Source organism: Amblyomma maculatum, chromosome 9 (assembly GCF_055883805.1).
Source record: "Amblyomma maculatum isolate TAMU_Amacu chromosome 9, ASM5588380v1, whole genome shotgun sequence".
In the NCBI taxonomy this organism is placed as follows: domain Eukaryota; kingdom Metazoa; phylum Arthropoda; class Arachnida; order Ixodida; family Ixodidae; genus Amblyomma; species Amblyomma maculatum.
Genome location: NC_139352.1, coordinates 14,437,839 through 14,455,031, shown reverse-complemented (window position 1 = coordinate 14,455,031; position 17,193 = coordinate 14,437,839). Strand labels below are relative to the sequence as shown.

Here is a 17,193-nt window from a genome sequence, read left to right as displayed (position 1 = left end):
CGAGGTGGGCGGCAAAGCGTCAAAGTTCGTCATAAAACACAGAAGAGCAAAATCTGCGCAACACAGCTTTCGCACGATGTTAGAATTTTAGCCTCCGAAATTCTCTGTCATTTTTTTTTCCTTTTAAATAGCATATTCAGGCCTCAAAAAAGATTTGTTAGCTGTCAACCGCAAAATACGAGCGGGTAATTGCTCACAAGGATGTACTACAAAACTTGTACGAAATGCCAAAAATGAAGGAAAAAAAAATGGAAATGCCGCAAAGTAATGGGCGAGCACATCGGCAATAAATGACAGACGGCGTGGTATCCCGCTGTTTTACAAAATATTATTTTCGACGTTCATTATATGGCAGAAAATAAAAACCACCTTCTACACATGCTACATGAAGGATGCGAAATTTACATGAAACAAATTCGTCACTCTTACAGTACCAACGTAACCGGGAAGAGCTGCGAATTTCCTTTGTCAGAGGGCTAGAAATGCAATGACGTCATCGTAGCTGGTTTTCTTGTAAAAACGGCCGGTGGCGACGACACCCGTACTTCCTTTTTTTTTTTTTGCATTTTCTGGCCAAACCAAATCTCCAGTTTAGTGAGTGTTGTCGTTATAGGACGCAAACCGCACTGTGTTGCAGGTAATATTGACCACAAATGTATTTGCGCGTGCAGGCCCGTACATCTATGCAGACATCCTGGACTTCAAGAACCTGCAGGAGATCGTAGTGAACGAGCGCGTCGACTGGCTCGTCCACTTCAGCGCCCTGCTGTCGGCCATCGGTGAGCGCAATGTTCCGCTGGCCATGCGTGTCAACGTAGAGGGGGTGCACAACGTGATGGAGCTGAGCAAGCAGTACCGGCTGCGCCTCTTTGTGCCCAGCACAATCGGTGCATTCGGACCGGACTCGCCCCGGAACCCGACGCCCGACCTGTGCGTCCAGAGGCCCCGCACCATCTACGGAGTGTCCAAGGTTCACGCCGAGCTTCTTGGAGAGGTAAACTCCCTTTTTGCACTGACAGCGGCTTGTCGTGCAGCCACGTTACTCGCAGCCAAGATGACGTCAGCAGCACGTGACCTCGTCACGCCCAGTGGGAGGGCGCAACCAGATAGGCGCTGTTCACGTCAACGGGCAAAGGCGGCTAAGAACGCGCGGTTAAGTGCCGCTCTAATCGGTTGCTAGTTAACGCGTTAAAGCATTGCGAGTGGTCGCGAGAATTATTTAAATATGTTTTGTAAATATATATATATATATATATATATATATATATATATATATATATATATATCATCCACGCACAGCTTTTATAAGATCACCTCTACGGATTAGTTGCATTAGAATACCTATAATCATAAATAACTTTTCAGGGTGATTTAATGTTGGAGTTGCTGTGAAATCGAAAGCAGTACTTTAACCCAGTGAATCCTAGCAAACTTATAGTGAGTCTTATTAGAATCATTGGGACTGAAAAGTTTAAATAATATTTTTGGTTTGGTTGGTCTGGTTTGTGGGTTTAACGTCCTAAAGCGACTCAGGCTATGAGAGACGTCGTAGTGGAGGACTCCGGAATTTTCGACCATCTGTGGTTCTTCACCCTGCGCCATGGCATCGCACAGCAGACGGGTGCCTTGCTTTTCGCCTCCATCGAAAAGCCGCCGCCGCGTTCGAGATTCGATCCCGCATCCTTGGGCACAGAAGTCGAGCGCCCTAACCACTGCACCACGGTGACGGATGGTGCAGTGCAACCAGTCTCAATCAAGGCAGGTCAAAAACCCCGTGAAGCCACCCATCCCCCCATATTTTCTTTTTTCAAGTCGTTCCTAATTTTCTTTTTTCTTTAATCTAATGTGCGATCCTCGCACATCTGATATGACGAAGTGCCAAAGTTAGGGCGCCATAACTGATCACGGACCTAGGTTGCTTTTTGTAACGTTGTTTTCCTTCTGTTTTGTCTTCCTGGCGTTGGTCAGGTCCGGTTTGAAACCGAGCTGACGACGGACATTTCTGGCCGACTGTCACCCCTAACCTCATCAGTGGCCAGTGTCAACGATGGTGGCGAGGGCAAGCAAGACGAAAGAAGAAGGATATAGAGGAGACAGCAGCTTTTATCCAAAGAAACTATTGAACTGTGATCGGAATGCTCAGTTCAGGACGCGAATAGCTCCTGCCATACGATGAGCCCTCTGGGCCAGTTCCTGTCGCCAACCTGCTGCGTTATTAGCTGGACAGCTCACTCTTCCGTCGCTCTTGTGTGGTAGGGTGAAGAATGGGTGCTATAGCTCTGGGTACTCTGGGGTTATTTTGACAGATCCTTCCCGTGTGATAGAGAGTGGTCAACTCTTCGCAGTAAGGGCAGACTCCCATGTGTAATTGTCGCAAAAATGGAACAGGGCATATCACTTCGACTGAAAATTCTTATTCGCTGCGCATCATATAGATACAATTGTTGAAAGTATTTTTGTTTTTTAATTTGAACGAAAATGAAAGCGGGATCATTCCCTCAGTGTACCCGTCCTAAACAAAATGAAAATACTGATAAATTAAATGTAACAGTAATTATTCGATGTTCTCTTGCACCTTCGTCATTAAAAGTGTATTGGCTAATATCACTTCTCTGGCGGTGAAACTCTCGTATGCCTTGACAAGATCAACGACTTTGTGTGCAGTACTACCATCACAAATTCGGCCTGGATTTCCGGTGTCTTCGGTTTCCGGGCGTCATCTCATACGACAGCGAGCCTGGTGGAGGGACCACAGGTAAACTTGCGCAGATCTATGACGTGACAATTTAGATGGGAGGAACGTTTTCTAGGCATGTGCGAATAGTGGATGTTCAGTTGGAAGCGGATATAGTTATTTTGTTCGAATAGTTTCGAAGTGACGTGAATATTTTCGAAACGAAGTGAATAGGAATAGTTTGCAACAGGAAGTGTAGCATTAAAAAATAAAAATAAAGAGTGCGATTGTTAGGATTTGCCGAAGATGTTTGCAGAATTCAATAAAGAACTTGAAATAAAAAATTTAACAAAATGAAAATAAATATTTCGAAACCTACATTAGGTAATGTTCAAACAGCAGCAAAACTAAGCCTCAAGCCCTTACTTTAAGTATAAAAGGTGACACATTTTCCGGAAGTGATTTATAATAAAAAAATTCTAGAGGGCACTTTGGACCACTAAAGTGCGATGAGGCGAAAGTCATTATAGCGCGGTGGATCGTAGCCCTCCACTACGGCACCTCTATCTCCCTCTCTTCTTTCACTCTCACCTCCTTCCCTTCCTTTACGGCGTGGCACATGTGTCCGCGGAGAATTGTGACCGGAGGGAGGTGGTGAAGGGTGGCTGTTCCTGGCCCTACGGGGCTGGGACTGGTGGGTCAACGCCGCTTGTGGCGGGGACTAGCCTGCCACCAAATTTTTATCTGTTGTAGGCCGGCATTGCACCCGCCACCGCTTAGGTGGTGGACGACGGCTGTTGCGCACGCGTCTTTCTCTCCCTCGTCTTTTTCTTCTATACTTTCTCTCTTCTGTCCGCACCAGGCATCGGAGGGGAGGTGGTGAACGGTGGCTGTTCCTCTCCCTACGGGGCTGGGTCTGGTAGGTCAACGCTGCTTGCGGCGGGGGCTAGCCTGCCAACGAATTTTTATCTGTTGTAGGCTGTAATTGCAACCGCCACCGCTTAGGTGGTGGACGACGACTGTTGCGGCGCTCCTTTCTCTCCCTCTTTTCTTCTCTACTTTCTCCCTTTTGTCCGCACGAGGCAGCGGAGGTGGCTCGGCTACGGAGCCAGTAGCAGGTCCATGCATTTTCTTTTCCTTCTTCCTACAGCCACAACAACAAGGTGGCTCAGCTACAGAGCCAGTAGCAGGCCCCTGCATTTTATTTTCCTTCTTCCGACAGGCACAACAACAAGGTGGCTCAGCTACAGAGCCAGTAGCAGGCCCCTGCATTTTATTTTCCTTCTTCCTACAGCCACAACAACAAGGTGGCTCAGCTACAGAGCCAGTAGCAGGCCCCTGCATTTTCTTTTCCTTCTTCCTACAGCCACAACAAGGTGGCTCAGCTACAGAGCCAGTAGCAGGCCCCTGCATTTTCTTTACCTTCTTCTTATAGCCACAACAAGGTGGCTCAGCTACAGAGCCAGTAGCAGGCCCCGCATTTTCTTTTCCTTCTTCCTACAACCACAACAAGGTGGCTCAGCTACAGAGCCAGTAGCAGGCCCCTGCATTTTCTTTTCCGTCTTCCTACAGCCACAACAACAAGGTGGCTCAGCTACAGAGCCAGTAGCAGGCCCCTGCATTTTATTTTCCTTCTTCCTACAGCCACAACAAGGTGGCTCAGCTACAGAGCCAGTAGCAGGCCCCTGCATTTTCTTTTCCTTCTTCCTACAGCCACAACAACAAGGTGGCTCAGCTACAGAGCCAGTAGCAGGCCCGTGCATTTTATTTTCCTTCTTCCTACAGTCGCAACAAGGTGGCTCAGCTGTTGTTTTCCTCCTCTAATTTGGTGGCGCATACCCACACAGGTGGATCGGCTAAGAATTGGGGTGCAGAGATATTAGATTTTGAGATGTATAACTACATCGCAAAAAAAAAAAATAACTAGAAATAATTGCTAGGGAATAGAGAAGGAAATGTAAATATGAAAAACCAAAATAAAAAAGGGTAATTACTGGAGAATACTAGGAGAATACTAGATTTATACGTGCAGATTAAAAAAATCAAAGCTACTGGAGCCAGTAGCAGGCCCGTGCATTTTCTTTTCCTTCTTCCTACAGCCACAATTGTGACAGACACTGGGCCTTATCTATCCTGTAAATCAATTTCAAATGATGCCTGCTGTGCTAGCGCGCCTTCTAGACACCTGGGTCTGCTTCTGTTTGCTGTGTGGTGCGACGTTCGAGGAAGCGGTAAAATGAAAGACGCCGCATGGACGCCTGGATCAGACTCCCGGCGGGGTCAGCTTCGTCTATGCATGATTGATTTATTAAAACTTTATTTTCCACCGATTTAAGAGGCCCTTAATCCCCGCTCCTAGCACGCAGGCCTGAGGAACGGGGGCTGGAACCTCCGCGACTAAGGATTGGCGAATATACATTGCTTCGCAGGCTTTACATTTATCATTTTTTCTCTCATCTATCTGGGTGTGAAACAGCCAGACAGGGTTTGGGAAACTTCCGGCTTGTAATCGCTGCCAGGCTATGGCCTCTTTATTATTTAAGCTAGGCAATTCTCGCGGGACTGCAGGAATTAGGAGTCGGCGAGAGGACATATAACTACATAATGGATTTCATGACAAACAGGACGTTGAAACCAAAGTTTCAGAACCTAGAAACCCCCACTGTCCACCTGGGATGTAAAAGGCACACCGCAAGGCTCCATGCTCTCCCCCTTCCTCTTTAATGTGGTGATGAGAGGCCTTCCTGCCGCTCTTAAGGTCATAAAAGATATTAAGTTCAGCATGTACGCAGACGACGTTAATCTCTGGATGAACTATGGCTATAGTGCCTAGAATGTACTTCTAGGCACTATACTATGGCAGCGACGGCAGCATAGAGGAGCGCCTACAGGCGGCGGCGGACACTGTTGTGCTCTATGCGGCCGAAAGGGGGTCTCGCGTGCTCCCCGCAAAAATCCGAACTTTTCATATATAACCCAAAATCAATGAGGTGCAAGTGCGACTTTAACTTCAACATTAAGGTCGACGGCAAAATTGTACCAAAAGTCCATCAAATCAGAATATCCTCGGACTTTTTATTCAGGAGGACGGATATAACGACGGAACGATGAAAAAAAATTTCACTACCTACGCGACGCAAGTAGCAGGGATATTTAGGAGGATTGCACTCTTGAGGCTGATGCAGACGTACATTATAAGCCGAATATGCTATGCCGCACCCTTCCTCAACATTAGGACCAATGAAAAATATAAGATAGACGCGTTTATCAGGCGTTGCGTAGGCGTTGGTCAAGAGGGCGCTGGGTCTACCCATCTCCTCCTCTAGGGAATGCCCGCTAGAAATGGGAATGCATAATAGCTGGACAGAACTTGATCAAGCGGTGAGAGTCGCCCAGCATGAGATATTAAGTAGGTCAAGCACGGGTCGAAGTATCTTAGAATGGGTGGGTCGAAAAACAGATAAGGGCACAACCGACAAGGTTGCCCTACCGCCACAATGTCGCAAGATACATCATTGTCTTTCCTCTCCCCTGCAACATGCACCCAGAATACCACAAGGAGGGGGGAAAAGGGAGCAGAAGCACTGGTTAAAAGAGCCAAAGAATTCAGAGTAAAAGAAGCCGCCTACAAAAACGCTGCAAGCGGGCGATCGGGGCGGCAGTCGCCGCGGTAGTCGATGGTAGCGGCGCACCAGTCGTCTCCGTCACCATCCGGAGCAGAAACATAGACACAGTTGAAGAGGTCACAATAGAGAGATTTAGCTTACCGTGATCCGCGATCCGCCACCGTGGCTCTCTACCGCGCTTGGGCGGGGCGGTCAAGCTGATTGGTCCCGACGCGGCAGGTCTGTGTGTCGACATCCAGTATGTGGCGCCATCTGTCGGCGTCAGGGAGGGTCTGGGCATGCGCAGTGGAACGCGCGGTGGCGGATCCCAGTAGCGGATCGCGGATCACGGTAAGCTAAAACTCTCTAATAGCGCTCGCTTGCGTCGGAACGGAGGCTAGATTAATCTTTAGCGACAGCAAAACTGCTATCTGGAATATCGGAAAAAGCAGGGTCTAGCAACTCAAGAAGCCGCCCGAATTCTGTCAGCTGCAGCTAAAATCGATCGCAAAATCACCCTAATTTGGGTCCCAGCAAACACGCCCGTACCTGGCAAAGAGGATGCCCATGATTTAGCCCGGGATCTCTGCTTCCGGGCAAACGCGGAGCCGCCCGACTGCCAGGAGATAGACGAACGTTTGCAAACCTATAAAGAAATTATCGAAAATTATAGATTAGGAAGGCGTTTGATGCCGCCATCTATGCATGAATCGCCTGGTGACGTCATGACCAGTCGTGACGGTACATGGCGCGCCCTTTGTCAAACACAACCAGCATTCCATTGAACGCATCAAAATTCACCGGCGTTCTATAATTTGTTTACAGGAAATTAAAGGCGCAATATCTGTCAGTAGCTGAATCCCGCTATCCTCACGGCCGTAGACAAGGGGAATTATGATGAACGTTGCACAATCCTGGTAGTGGCGCTGTTAAAGCGCTCGGCTGGGGCTCCAAGGGATGGAGGTTCGATTCCCGGTTGAGACAAGGTTTATTCATTTATTTTTAACTACCTCCCTCGAAAGCGTGACACCTCAGCCGACAGCTTCTGCTGTCAATAATGAGGCATTTCGCCTTAAAACTTGCGCTTCACCGACCGAGTCACGCGTCCTACAGACTTGAGTGTACAAATGTGACTGAAATTGCGGCCGCGTCGTATTTCACGCCGCAGTTCCTTCCTCCGTTACCGCGCCGCGTGCGTGCGCTTTCGTAGCATTGCAAGAGACGATGCTGACTTGAATTGTCCGTTAGACGAAAGCCAAAGTATGTCAACGAAGGCACGCGCTCGTCTTGCCCCCGATACCAATCGCATGGTACAGTACCCGCGATTTTGCATATACCAACCGCGTATAAGTCAACTATTGGTGTAAACTTTATTGGCCATTAAAATGGGGTAGAGCCCCCCTCATGACCTATGGGAGGGGCCCGCGCATCCGGTCCTCCTGTACAAATGGTGTGCCAGCCCCTGGAGGGCCAGTCTGTCGGTGGCACTGGTGATCGTGAGTCTGATCTTGTAGCGATGAGTTCGACATGGTTCCTAGTAAGCGAGTGTCACCTCAGGGGAGGGAGGATATATGGGTATGTGGAACTGCTGTGAGTAATACATAAGGGAAATCGGCTGGTTGGCCGGATACTTGGCAGGAGGCGGAGAAAGGGTCGGGGAAAGGTCCGTGCATGACTCTGCTACAATTGCCTTTTCCGAAGCGGCCGAGCAGCGCGCACTCCGCCGTGCGCTTCCTGCATGCGCATATGCCTCAGACGCGCCGCGATTAACGTTCCGCGCATGCGTTACCCACACAGTCACTGCGTACGGCCAAACAAACTGTCTAGTTTACAAGAATATTTTCGCGTAGCACTGCCCAAACGGAACTTCGGATGCACCATGGGCATATACGGGCCAGCACGAGGCGCGAGGCAATATATAATTAGCACGCCGCTGCGTGAAGGGTGCGTATACATATCCTTAGACAACAAGTTTAAACTGTATTCTTCTGAGGCGATGTATTTGCCCTCAACCACGCGAAAAGGTAGCCGGTGAGGCACGTACGCTCCTACGCCAAAATTGTGAGCGCAAGAAAATGGCGGTCTTTGCAGCGAGAATTAACACTGCGCATACGCATCAAAACACTTGGCGCTGTCGGCTTTTGGAGCACCTAAAATAAGTGGCATTTATTCTATCTTCTAATTTCAACTGCCGAAGAATGTATAGGTTGAGATATGTCGCCTGCTTTGAAGTTGGTTCAGCAACATGCTATACTATATATATATATATATATATAGTTCTGTGCGGCTGACGCAGCGGAGTTCCCGCCGTGGCATATGCTCGTGAACGACGTTACGTGCGAAAGTGCGCAGCGGCCAAAGGTTGAGTTTCGAATGCGTCCACCGCGCCGTTTGCGCGACGCGTACCGGCATCCAGAGCAGTGCGCGCGATCGTGCGGCAGTGCCCATGGATACAAGACTATGAACTGCTTCTGCAAAAAGTTTATTTTCCTAAATTCTAGACCTTCGAAAATTTTCGAAGCTCGCTTCGACGCCCAAATCGAATACTGCATTATTCACTTCGAAATCCGAAACTTTAGAACATCCATACAGACCTGATGTTTATTGATGTTTGTGATGCTTTCAATAGTATGCATGGTATTGTCCCAGCTGAGAATTCTTGTCAGAAATGTTGACAGCAAAAAGAAAAGTGCAGAAAATTAATTTCAATTACAGCAGATAATGAACTGTTAAGTTTGTACCAAGATGTCATATTTTGGTGTACCAGAAACACCTGTAAATCTGAGAACTAATTCAGTCGCCGTAAGTGAATAATTTATAATCAAATTTCGTTTCTCATCTGTTTCGGTTTCAACAGAGCGATGGCTGTAATGTCAGTCAAGTCTAAAGGCCCGTTCACACTTGCGACTCGCAGCGGTCGCACGGCCATTTTTGTCGAAAAGTGACAGTCGCAAATGGTCGCGTCGGTCGAAAAGCGACTGCGCGGGCCATTCAGGCACTGCTCGATTTCCAGCCGCGTGACTGCTGGTCGCAAACCGTTAAACCAATCAGACGTGGACGTAAGTTAGCTTTACTCAAATGTCAGAGTTATGAGAGTTTAAAATAACGAAAATCCATTTTACAAATTAGAAGCATCAGAGATATTAGGGCAGAAAAGATAGTTTGTTTTGTGGCCATGAAGTACAAATAAACATGAAAAGAATAAGAATGCATAACAGTTACCCGTTGCCACCGACAACCACAGCCTGCATGTCTAGCCATAGTCCCTGTTGTTTCGAGTTTAGAAGTCTAAAATTGTTTCGTTTATTCATTTTTGCCTCCATCGAGCTGTGGCCACCAACTATGTGGTGAACAGTCAAGGTAGACACGATGTGGAAAGCAACCCGCAAGTCGCATTCGCAAGTGTGAACATTGGTTGCTTTCTGGTCGCAGGCGACTGCTGGTCGCGCGTCCTTCGCGAGTCGCAAGTGAGGGATGAAAATACCGCGATATAACATTTCTGTTTCATTTGAATTCACTACAATGATAGCCAGCCTACCTCAAGAACAGGAATCATTACAAGGGAAGAATGAGTGATTATATGGCTGTTTTTTCATACCGCGCATCAAGACATGATTGTGACGTCACAGCCATCTCTCGGATATCGAAACCGAAACTGGCGAGAAAGAAAATTCAATCATAAATTATTTAGCGGTCGCAAGCAAAAATTGCATTCGGAACGATACATGGTAATGACTTACGCATCATGAACAAGAAAAAAATGCCACCAAAATTTGGTGTCTATAGTACTTTAAGGTAATGTTTACATTCTTCCATGGTTCCGGTACAGTCGATGACACCAGGCACTGCATATATAGGGTGGCCAGTTTTCCTAGCATGATATCCCCACCCGTCCTTCAATAATTTTGCAGTTACCTGATCCTCACCAGCTGCTTTCTCCCTTTTCATAGTTTCTAAAGCTTTCTTAACCTCTTCCTTCGTAACTGGCGGAACGTCTGACTGTTTTTCCCTACTACCAATCTCATTATTGTCCCGACTACTTTGGCTACTGTACAGATTAGCATAGAACACATCGGCTACTTTGACTATCTTGTCCATATTCATGATGACATTGCCCGCTTTGTCCCTTAGCGCATACATCTTCTTTTTGCCTATGCCCAATTTCTTCACCATTTAATGCTTCCCCTTTACAGCATGCTCAATTTTCTCCATGTTGTATTTCGTTATATCGGCTACTTCACGCTTATCAATTAGCTTTGATATCTCTGCCAGTTCTATCTGGTCTGATGGATTCGAAGCTTTCATACTTTGGCATTTCTTAATCAAATCTTTCGTCTCCTTAGACAGCTTATGGTATCCTTTCTAACTATTCTACCACCTACTTGTACAGCGCACTCAGTGATGATATCTATAAAATTATTGTTCACTGCTTCTAGGCTAATGCTGTCATCCTCGGTTAGAGCTGAATATCTATCCTGTAGCGAGACCCTGAACTTTTCTGCCCTCCCCCTCATCGCTAATTCGTTGATGGACTTCTGTCTTACTAATCTGCTTTGTTCCCTCTTGAAATTTAGACTCAAGAGGGAACGAAACATTCTTTGCATCCTCTTGGAAATCAAAAGGATGCAAAGAAATTTTTCTACAGCGACATTTTCTAACGGACAGAGATGCATGACTAATGTGTCAGCTTATCATCTCAATGTCTGTGGAGAGTGCTGTGACAAGAACAAGTAGTGCAATAGATTCTATTTGTCTGAAGAATTCCATGGAGAACTGAACTAGGTGGCTCTGTCATGGGGCGGCACTGTGCCTATTGCTGGCAGTGTGCCATTGTGTAACTGAGAATATTGGAAGCACGTTGTTAGCCTTATGCACAAAGTGTGCAAGGTTCACAGCTAATGTCGTGCTCAAAAAGACAACTGGTTATGCCTCTGATTGCTCAGCTTTCAGTTCACCCTGTACACCTGATCACTACACGTACAATTTTTAGTGCAAGGCACCAAAAAAAACTTATGCTCCTTGCAGAATTTCCACCAGCCGGTCACAAATATGGCTTTGAACATAGAGTCCTACCCAGCATGAAAAGGAACCACACGGTGACCAGCTTTCAAAAGCATGCATTATTACTGTCTCCAGCTGAATTTGAAAAAAAAAAAATATAACAAGGCTTTTTCTTCAGTACGAAAACATTTTGAACTTTGCGAGAGATGTGGCTGAATACTATAAAGGTACTATTACCTTTTGCACACTGCAAAAGGTAATTTGTACTGCAAATTACCATGTACACTGAAAAGGAGATTTGTAGGCAACCCTGGTAGGCGAAAGTGCTGTTAGCTGTGGCTGTAACAGCTGTTTTGGAGACTGCCCTTTAGACAATGTTCCCCTGTTTCTGGTATGCAGACTATGCAGTCCAGGTGTTCCACGATGCTCTGAAGCATGGCAAGTTCACCTGCTACCTGAGACCCGAGACACGCCTGCCCATGATCTACATCACTGACTGCCTGCGTGCCCTCATGGAGATGATGGAGGCCCCCTCAGAGAACCTCAAACTTCGCACCTACAATGTCACAGCCATGGATTTCACGCCCGAGGAACTCTTCAAGGAAGTAAAAAAATTGGTGCCTGAGCTGGAGGTTCAGTACAAGCCAGATGGACGGCAAGAAATCGGTAAGTCCAGGAACAAGATTAATTGCAGCAGGAATGGAAGATGCATCTAAGTATTGCTGCTAAGCCAGTGGCCAGCATTGCCTGAAATGCAAAACAGCCTCCACGGACGGGCTAATACCCAAGTCAAGCGTGCAAGTTAAAGTGCACTTACAGGGAATGCACTTCGCAGGTCAAAAGACACTTTACGATATGCAGTGCTAAACTGGAAAGCGGAGTGCATTCGCACTAGCACTCGTTGGTACGAAACTGGCAACTGAAAAACATATCTGAAAAAAGAAGTTGGAACCTCCGAGCGTGAAGATCAGAGAACTGCTTCTTGAAGCGATAAAACACAAAAAATGCTTAAAATCTGACGCCGGGACATGATTCAGAGACCCCACATCAACAAACACCATGAACAACAACCAACACCCCCTAGCTGAAAATGGCGTCTCCGCAGTGGCACACCACGCTTAATTTGGAAGTTGTGTACATGGTTACATCATGTTTTTGTTGTGTGATATTTTGTCCGTTGCTATTATAAAAACATTCCTTTGATAAAAATATGTAGAAAACACGTAAACTAAACTTGTATAGATATCTTATAACATGTAATACATTTGTGACGAAGAAATTTCTGCCGGCGAGGCTAGCAAAGCTACACACTCGGCCCTCAATGTCTGTTTCGCAAACACACTCAGACTTGAGTGCGCACTTTGGCAAGTGCATTTACATTAGGCCGTTTAGCTGTGGTAGAGTGCACTTTTGGTAAGCGACACTCGCCGTAAGTGCAGTTTATTTTGCGCGCTTGACAGGGGTATTATATAGGTTGCCAGTTTTGTTGCCAGTTCCATGCTAACCAATTAGTGCAGTTTTGCTTGTCGAAAAAGGAAATAAATTCTAGAGCTGCCTTTAGATAGCCATGAATTATGCTGCTTACGCAGCAGATTTAAAAATGGTGCTGTATATACACCTTTTCAATAAGCGGTCGCTGGGCGCCGCCATATTGCTCACTGGGCTGCATTTTGCGCTTGTCGCTAGCACGGTAGAAGCCGCAGCGGAACCGGTTTTTCTGTGCAAAATGCAGTCCAGCGAGTACTATGGCGGCGCCCAGGGACCACTTACTGAAAAGGTATATAGTTTGCAAATGCTTATAACACAATCCACATAAATTATTTTTCAAGAATGCCTTTAAACACTAAATGTATGAGTACAACCTAGGCGGTACTCAAAGTTAACAATTTTTTAAAAAGATGAATCTGGTTTGGCAACGAGTTTGACGTGCTAAAAAGTGAGCATATAGCAAGAGACTTAGTTTTATGAAACTCAAAATTACTCCAGATTGAAGCGAAAAATTTTGGTCCATCAAAAAAAAATTGACTGAAGGAACTTGCACCATCCTTTATGCAGGATGCAAAAGCACAGGTAATTAAGGTCGTCATTTGTCACTGTTATCAGCTACCTTTAACTTCATACCATATGGTAGCGACATTTTATTGTCAACACTGCAGAGCAATCTTTCAGCCATTTAGCATTACACGCTGCTCATCACTATATTTGTCTTGCTGTGTTTCCCCTGCAGCTGACTCATGGCCGCAAGTATTTGATGACAGCAATGCGCGTCGTGACTGGGGCTGGAAACCGACCTATGACTTGGGTCAGATGTGCAAGATCATGGTGGACAACCTTAGACCAGTCTACCAACGCTGACCTTGGAAAGTGGTGGTTTAGGAAGATTATAACTATCTTTTCATTTGGAAACAGGTGAGTGCTACACAGTTTCCTTTCATTAGGAAGGAAAAACATGCTACTCAGTTCACAATGCAAAAGCTATACATACTGGTAGTATTTTCCACGAAAATTGACGTTCTTTACTGTGGAAATGCCATTTTGCATCTAGATCCTTACTCAATGTTCCACGAAAGTATTTTCCACGAAAATTGACGTTCTTTACTGCGGAAATGCCATTTTGCATCTAGATCCCTTACTCAATGTTCGGTCTTCTTGACTGCACTATAGGAGTCAGGCATCGACAGAATCTGTCTCAAGATCCTACACATATAATGTGGGCATTGAATAAATAGGGTGTTCCATGCTAGTATTTCCTTTGTGAAGTGGGTGTAATGGAAAATCTAGCCGTTTATATCTTCCCTCCTTTCCTTGGACAGTATCGAAAACAGCTGGCTTTTCAGACTGAGAAAGATAAAGAGTGCACTAGCATGAAGGAGCATCTGGTAAGAAGTTCGCAATACTGCTGTGAAGCTTTGTTATATCTGCTTTTGCATGTGCTTCGCAGACTCAGCGCCTCCATTTGATGCCACATGGTGGTAACAATGAACAGGAAAGAGGCTTTGGTGAAATACGGTTTATGGGGCGAACTATAGTGCCAGAAACAAAAGACAGCACAGCGACGATAGCAGCTGTTCTGTTGAAGAGAATCCTATTGCTGTCAAAAGGGTACTGGAGACAGAATGTGGCCTGCATAATATCGCGCCACAAAATGACCAGTTTTACCAAAAACTGAGCTTATGTAGACAAGAAGACGAAATATAGGTGTCCCCATTGCAGGCCAATTTCATAAGTAAAATGCTTGAGTAAGCACCATTTTTATATATACAAGGTGACAGTTCACTAGGCACAAAAAGAAAAAAGAAGTCATCCACGACACACACTAAATGTAAGACCACTCTGATAGATAAATGATAAGAAAAAAGCTATATAAATCAAAGAACTATATAAAGCAGGTCGAGGAAAGGCGGCATGCTTCCAAGGAATTGAAGGCTGTCTAAGCAGGGCAGCTTCCACAAATATTTTCTCTGCACTGATGAAGGGGTCCTCAGCACATATTTATGGTGCTTACCAAAAGAACAGGTGCCTCCAATACACAAGTGTGGCTTACAATTTTTCTTGGGAGAAAAAAATTTACCTTATAGGTGGTTGCAACTTATACAAAGGTGTGAGTTTTACTTTGGAAAATACAGTACTTGTAGTTGTGAGCACATGAATTCCTATCATCATTTGCAAAGTAATGCAAATTAAATGAGATAGATGACCAGCAGAAAAAAAAATGTAGGCTACAGCTTGGTTCAAACAACTCGACTGACATGCTATCACTGGGTTGTTGTGCTGGGTTGAGTATGATGGCAGAGGAGCATCGTTTGGCCCGTGTGTTGATGTCAGCAATGACACTGCCATTCAGTCGTCACTGTAGTGGGAGCGTGTTGCTTTTTCGCGACACCTGTGCACGGTTTCACGTCAGAATTGCCAATAAAGCTACTCAACTGCTCTAAGCAGGTGATGAAGTGAACAGTGTTTAGCTGGCACGTGAGTGAGCGATTTCTCAAATCACACAATTGCACTGCTTACCCAACAGTACTACCGTGTACAATCACATAAAGTCCATGACCTCCCCACTTAGTCAATTTTAAACTTTGAGTGTAACTCGTACTCAGCAGCCAGCTAGCACAGAGTTAGCGTTGTGCTGTCTAGCCTTTTTCCTTGTGCGTCGTCAATTGCTCTGTGCTCCGGTGACTAATGCATTTCTCATTGCAGCACAACCCAAGGAGGAGGATGCAAGTTTTGGGCATGTGTTGTTTCTGTCACATGACCTCCATGTTTCACCTGTCCACTTCCACTGACAAGGCAGCACCATCGTGGTTAGGCATGCACCTGGTCACAAATCCATGTGTGCAGCTTTTAGCACTGCTGACTTGAATATCTACATGTGACATGTTGTAATGCGGCAGAAACTGCAAATGTTCATTTCTCTGCTAAAATTGTGGCACAGGAAGTCCTTTTGTCCCTAAATCATTGTTTGCTTCAGAAAATTGTGGCAGCAGCCCGATTATATTGATTAAACAATTCCTGCAGTGCTACAGAAGCTGAAAAATGTATTTGTTCAATTAGCTGGACTTCCAAAAATTTGTTGGCTAGATCTTTCAATTTCTGACAACGCCTTGGTACACTGTATGCACTAAATGACAAGTGACACGTGGCATTCCTAATAATTTTTGCCGTTTTAGCCTTGTCTTTAGCCCGCATATCGGTCACATATGTTAGCTTACATTCATCAGTTGCAGCTTCCAATATCAAACTACACAGTACAATTTTCTGCCTCCTTCAAAACAATCTCATTATTTCAAGCAAGAAAGTCTGACCCGTGCATGCAAACCGTAACATAATGTAGTTCACTTGAATATAAAAGAATACCACAGCTTTCATTTATACAGAGTTACTTTTCAACAAGCAATGCATCCCATTGAGGCCACTGATGCAAGGAAGTCCTATAGCAGGCATATTTTTCATGCGGTCTCATAATACAATACAGCGTAAAGTCATTCACAAAGTGCATGGATCACATTAATTAGGCCTTCAACTGACTGTAGAGGAATTTTAGAGGGAAAAAATTATGCCTGGCACATTAGATGAATGGCAACATGTGAAGCTGGAGGTGCTATTATGCATAGCCAAAAAGGAGGTCAGCAAGCATCATGTGCCCGTACATACATGCACAAAGAAGTTCCAAGCTGAGATTACTGTACTTGAAAGCTCATTGGCCTAAACATAAAGTGGTAGTCTGACGACAAAAACTTGAACTAGCTTTAGGACCTCTACCCATCAGTGACTGTATCACAAAAGAACCAAATACCGTGCACTCTTTTGCATGAGGGCTAATATTTTTGTGACATGCCCACCAAAATGTGTGCCTTAAAAGTCTTTCATGGCGTGACAACTATCATGACCTGTGCACTGAGCTGGTTTGTCGTTCTGACACTTGTATCCACAGGGCACCAAGTGCTGCTGCCAGGTTGGCAGGCTGACTGGTAGCTGTCTTTAATGGCGCACTGTGACACAAACTGAGTATATGCACTTTGTTGGTTTCACAGAATAGAATCCTGCTGGTGTATGCTCCGATACAATTAGTACAGAGTTGTATTGAACATTTGAATAAGTTTGAGAGACCAAGACTCTAGGAAGCAGCTTTATACCTCTGCATAGTAGTTTGCAGTAATCAAAGTGTTGCAGAGCCTTTTTAGTAAAGGCAACCAGAAATGCATGTCGTAAGAGCCGAGTTCTTGTTTTGAATCTTTCTTTTTTCTTTCTTTCTGGGGAGGGTGCGAGATGACGCTATTGTGGAAATCTTCTATACTGTGCATTTCACTAAACTGGGAGGACACATATCTTCAGGAATTGACTCTAGCATCATTCAGTCAATTGAATATCAATTTAACTGAAAAAAAAAAAAATAAAAGAATCAATAAATAAAGC

The 17,193-nt window shown here is 45.4% G+C and overlaps 1 protein-coding gene across 5 annotated transcripts in view; it reads left to right on the top strand.

The window, feature by feature from the left end:
* Tdh (L-threonine dehydrogenase) overlaps positions 1 to 17,179 on the top strand; it is an 83,355-nt gene extending 66,176 nt beyond the window's left edge. For all 5 annotated transcript variants that reach the window (XM_084578224.1, XM_084578227.1, XM_084578228.1 and 2 more), the window contains exons 5-9: positions 672 to 994; positions 2,665 to 2,755; positions 11,680 to 11,946; positions 13,508 to 13,689; positions 15,478 to 17,179. In XM_084578224.1, the coding sequence (XP_084434350.1) occupies positions 672 to 994; positions 2,665 to 2,755; positions 11,680 to 11,946; positions 13,508 to 13,635 (809 nt within the window). In that variant the 3' untranslated portion in view covers positions 13,636 to 13,689; positions 15,478 to 17,179. The remainder of the gene's footprint in view (positions 1 to 671; positions 995 to 2,664; positions 2,756 to 11,679; positions 11,947 to 13,507; positions 13,690 to 15,477) is intronic.
* The last annotated feature ends 14 nt before the right edge of the window (positions 17,180 to 17,193 follow it).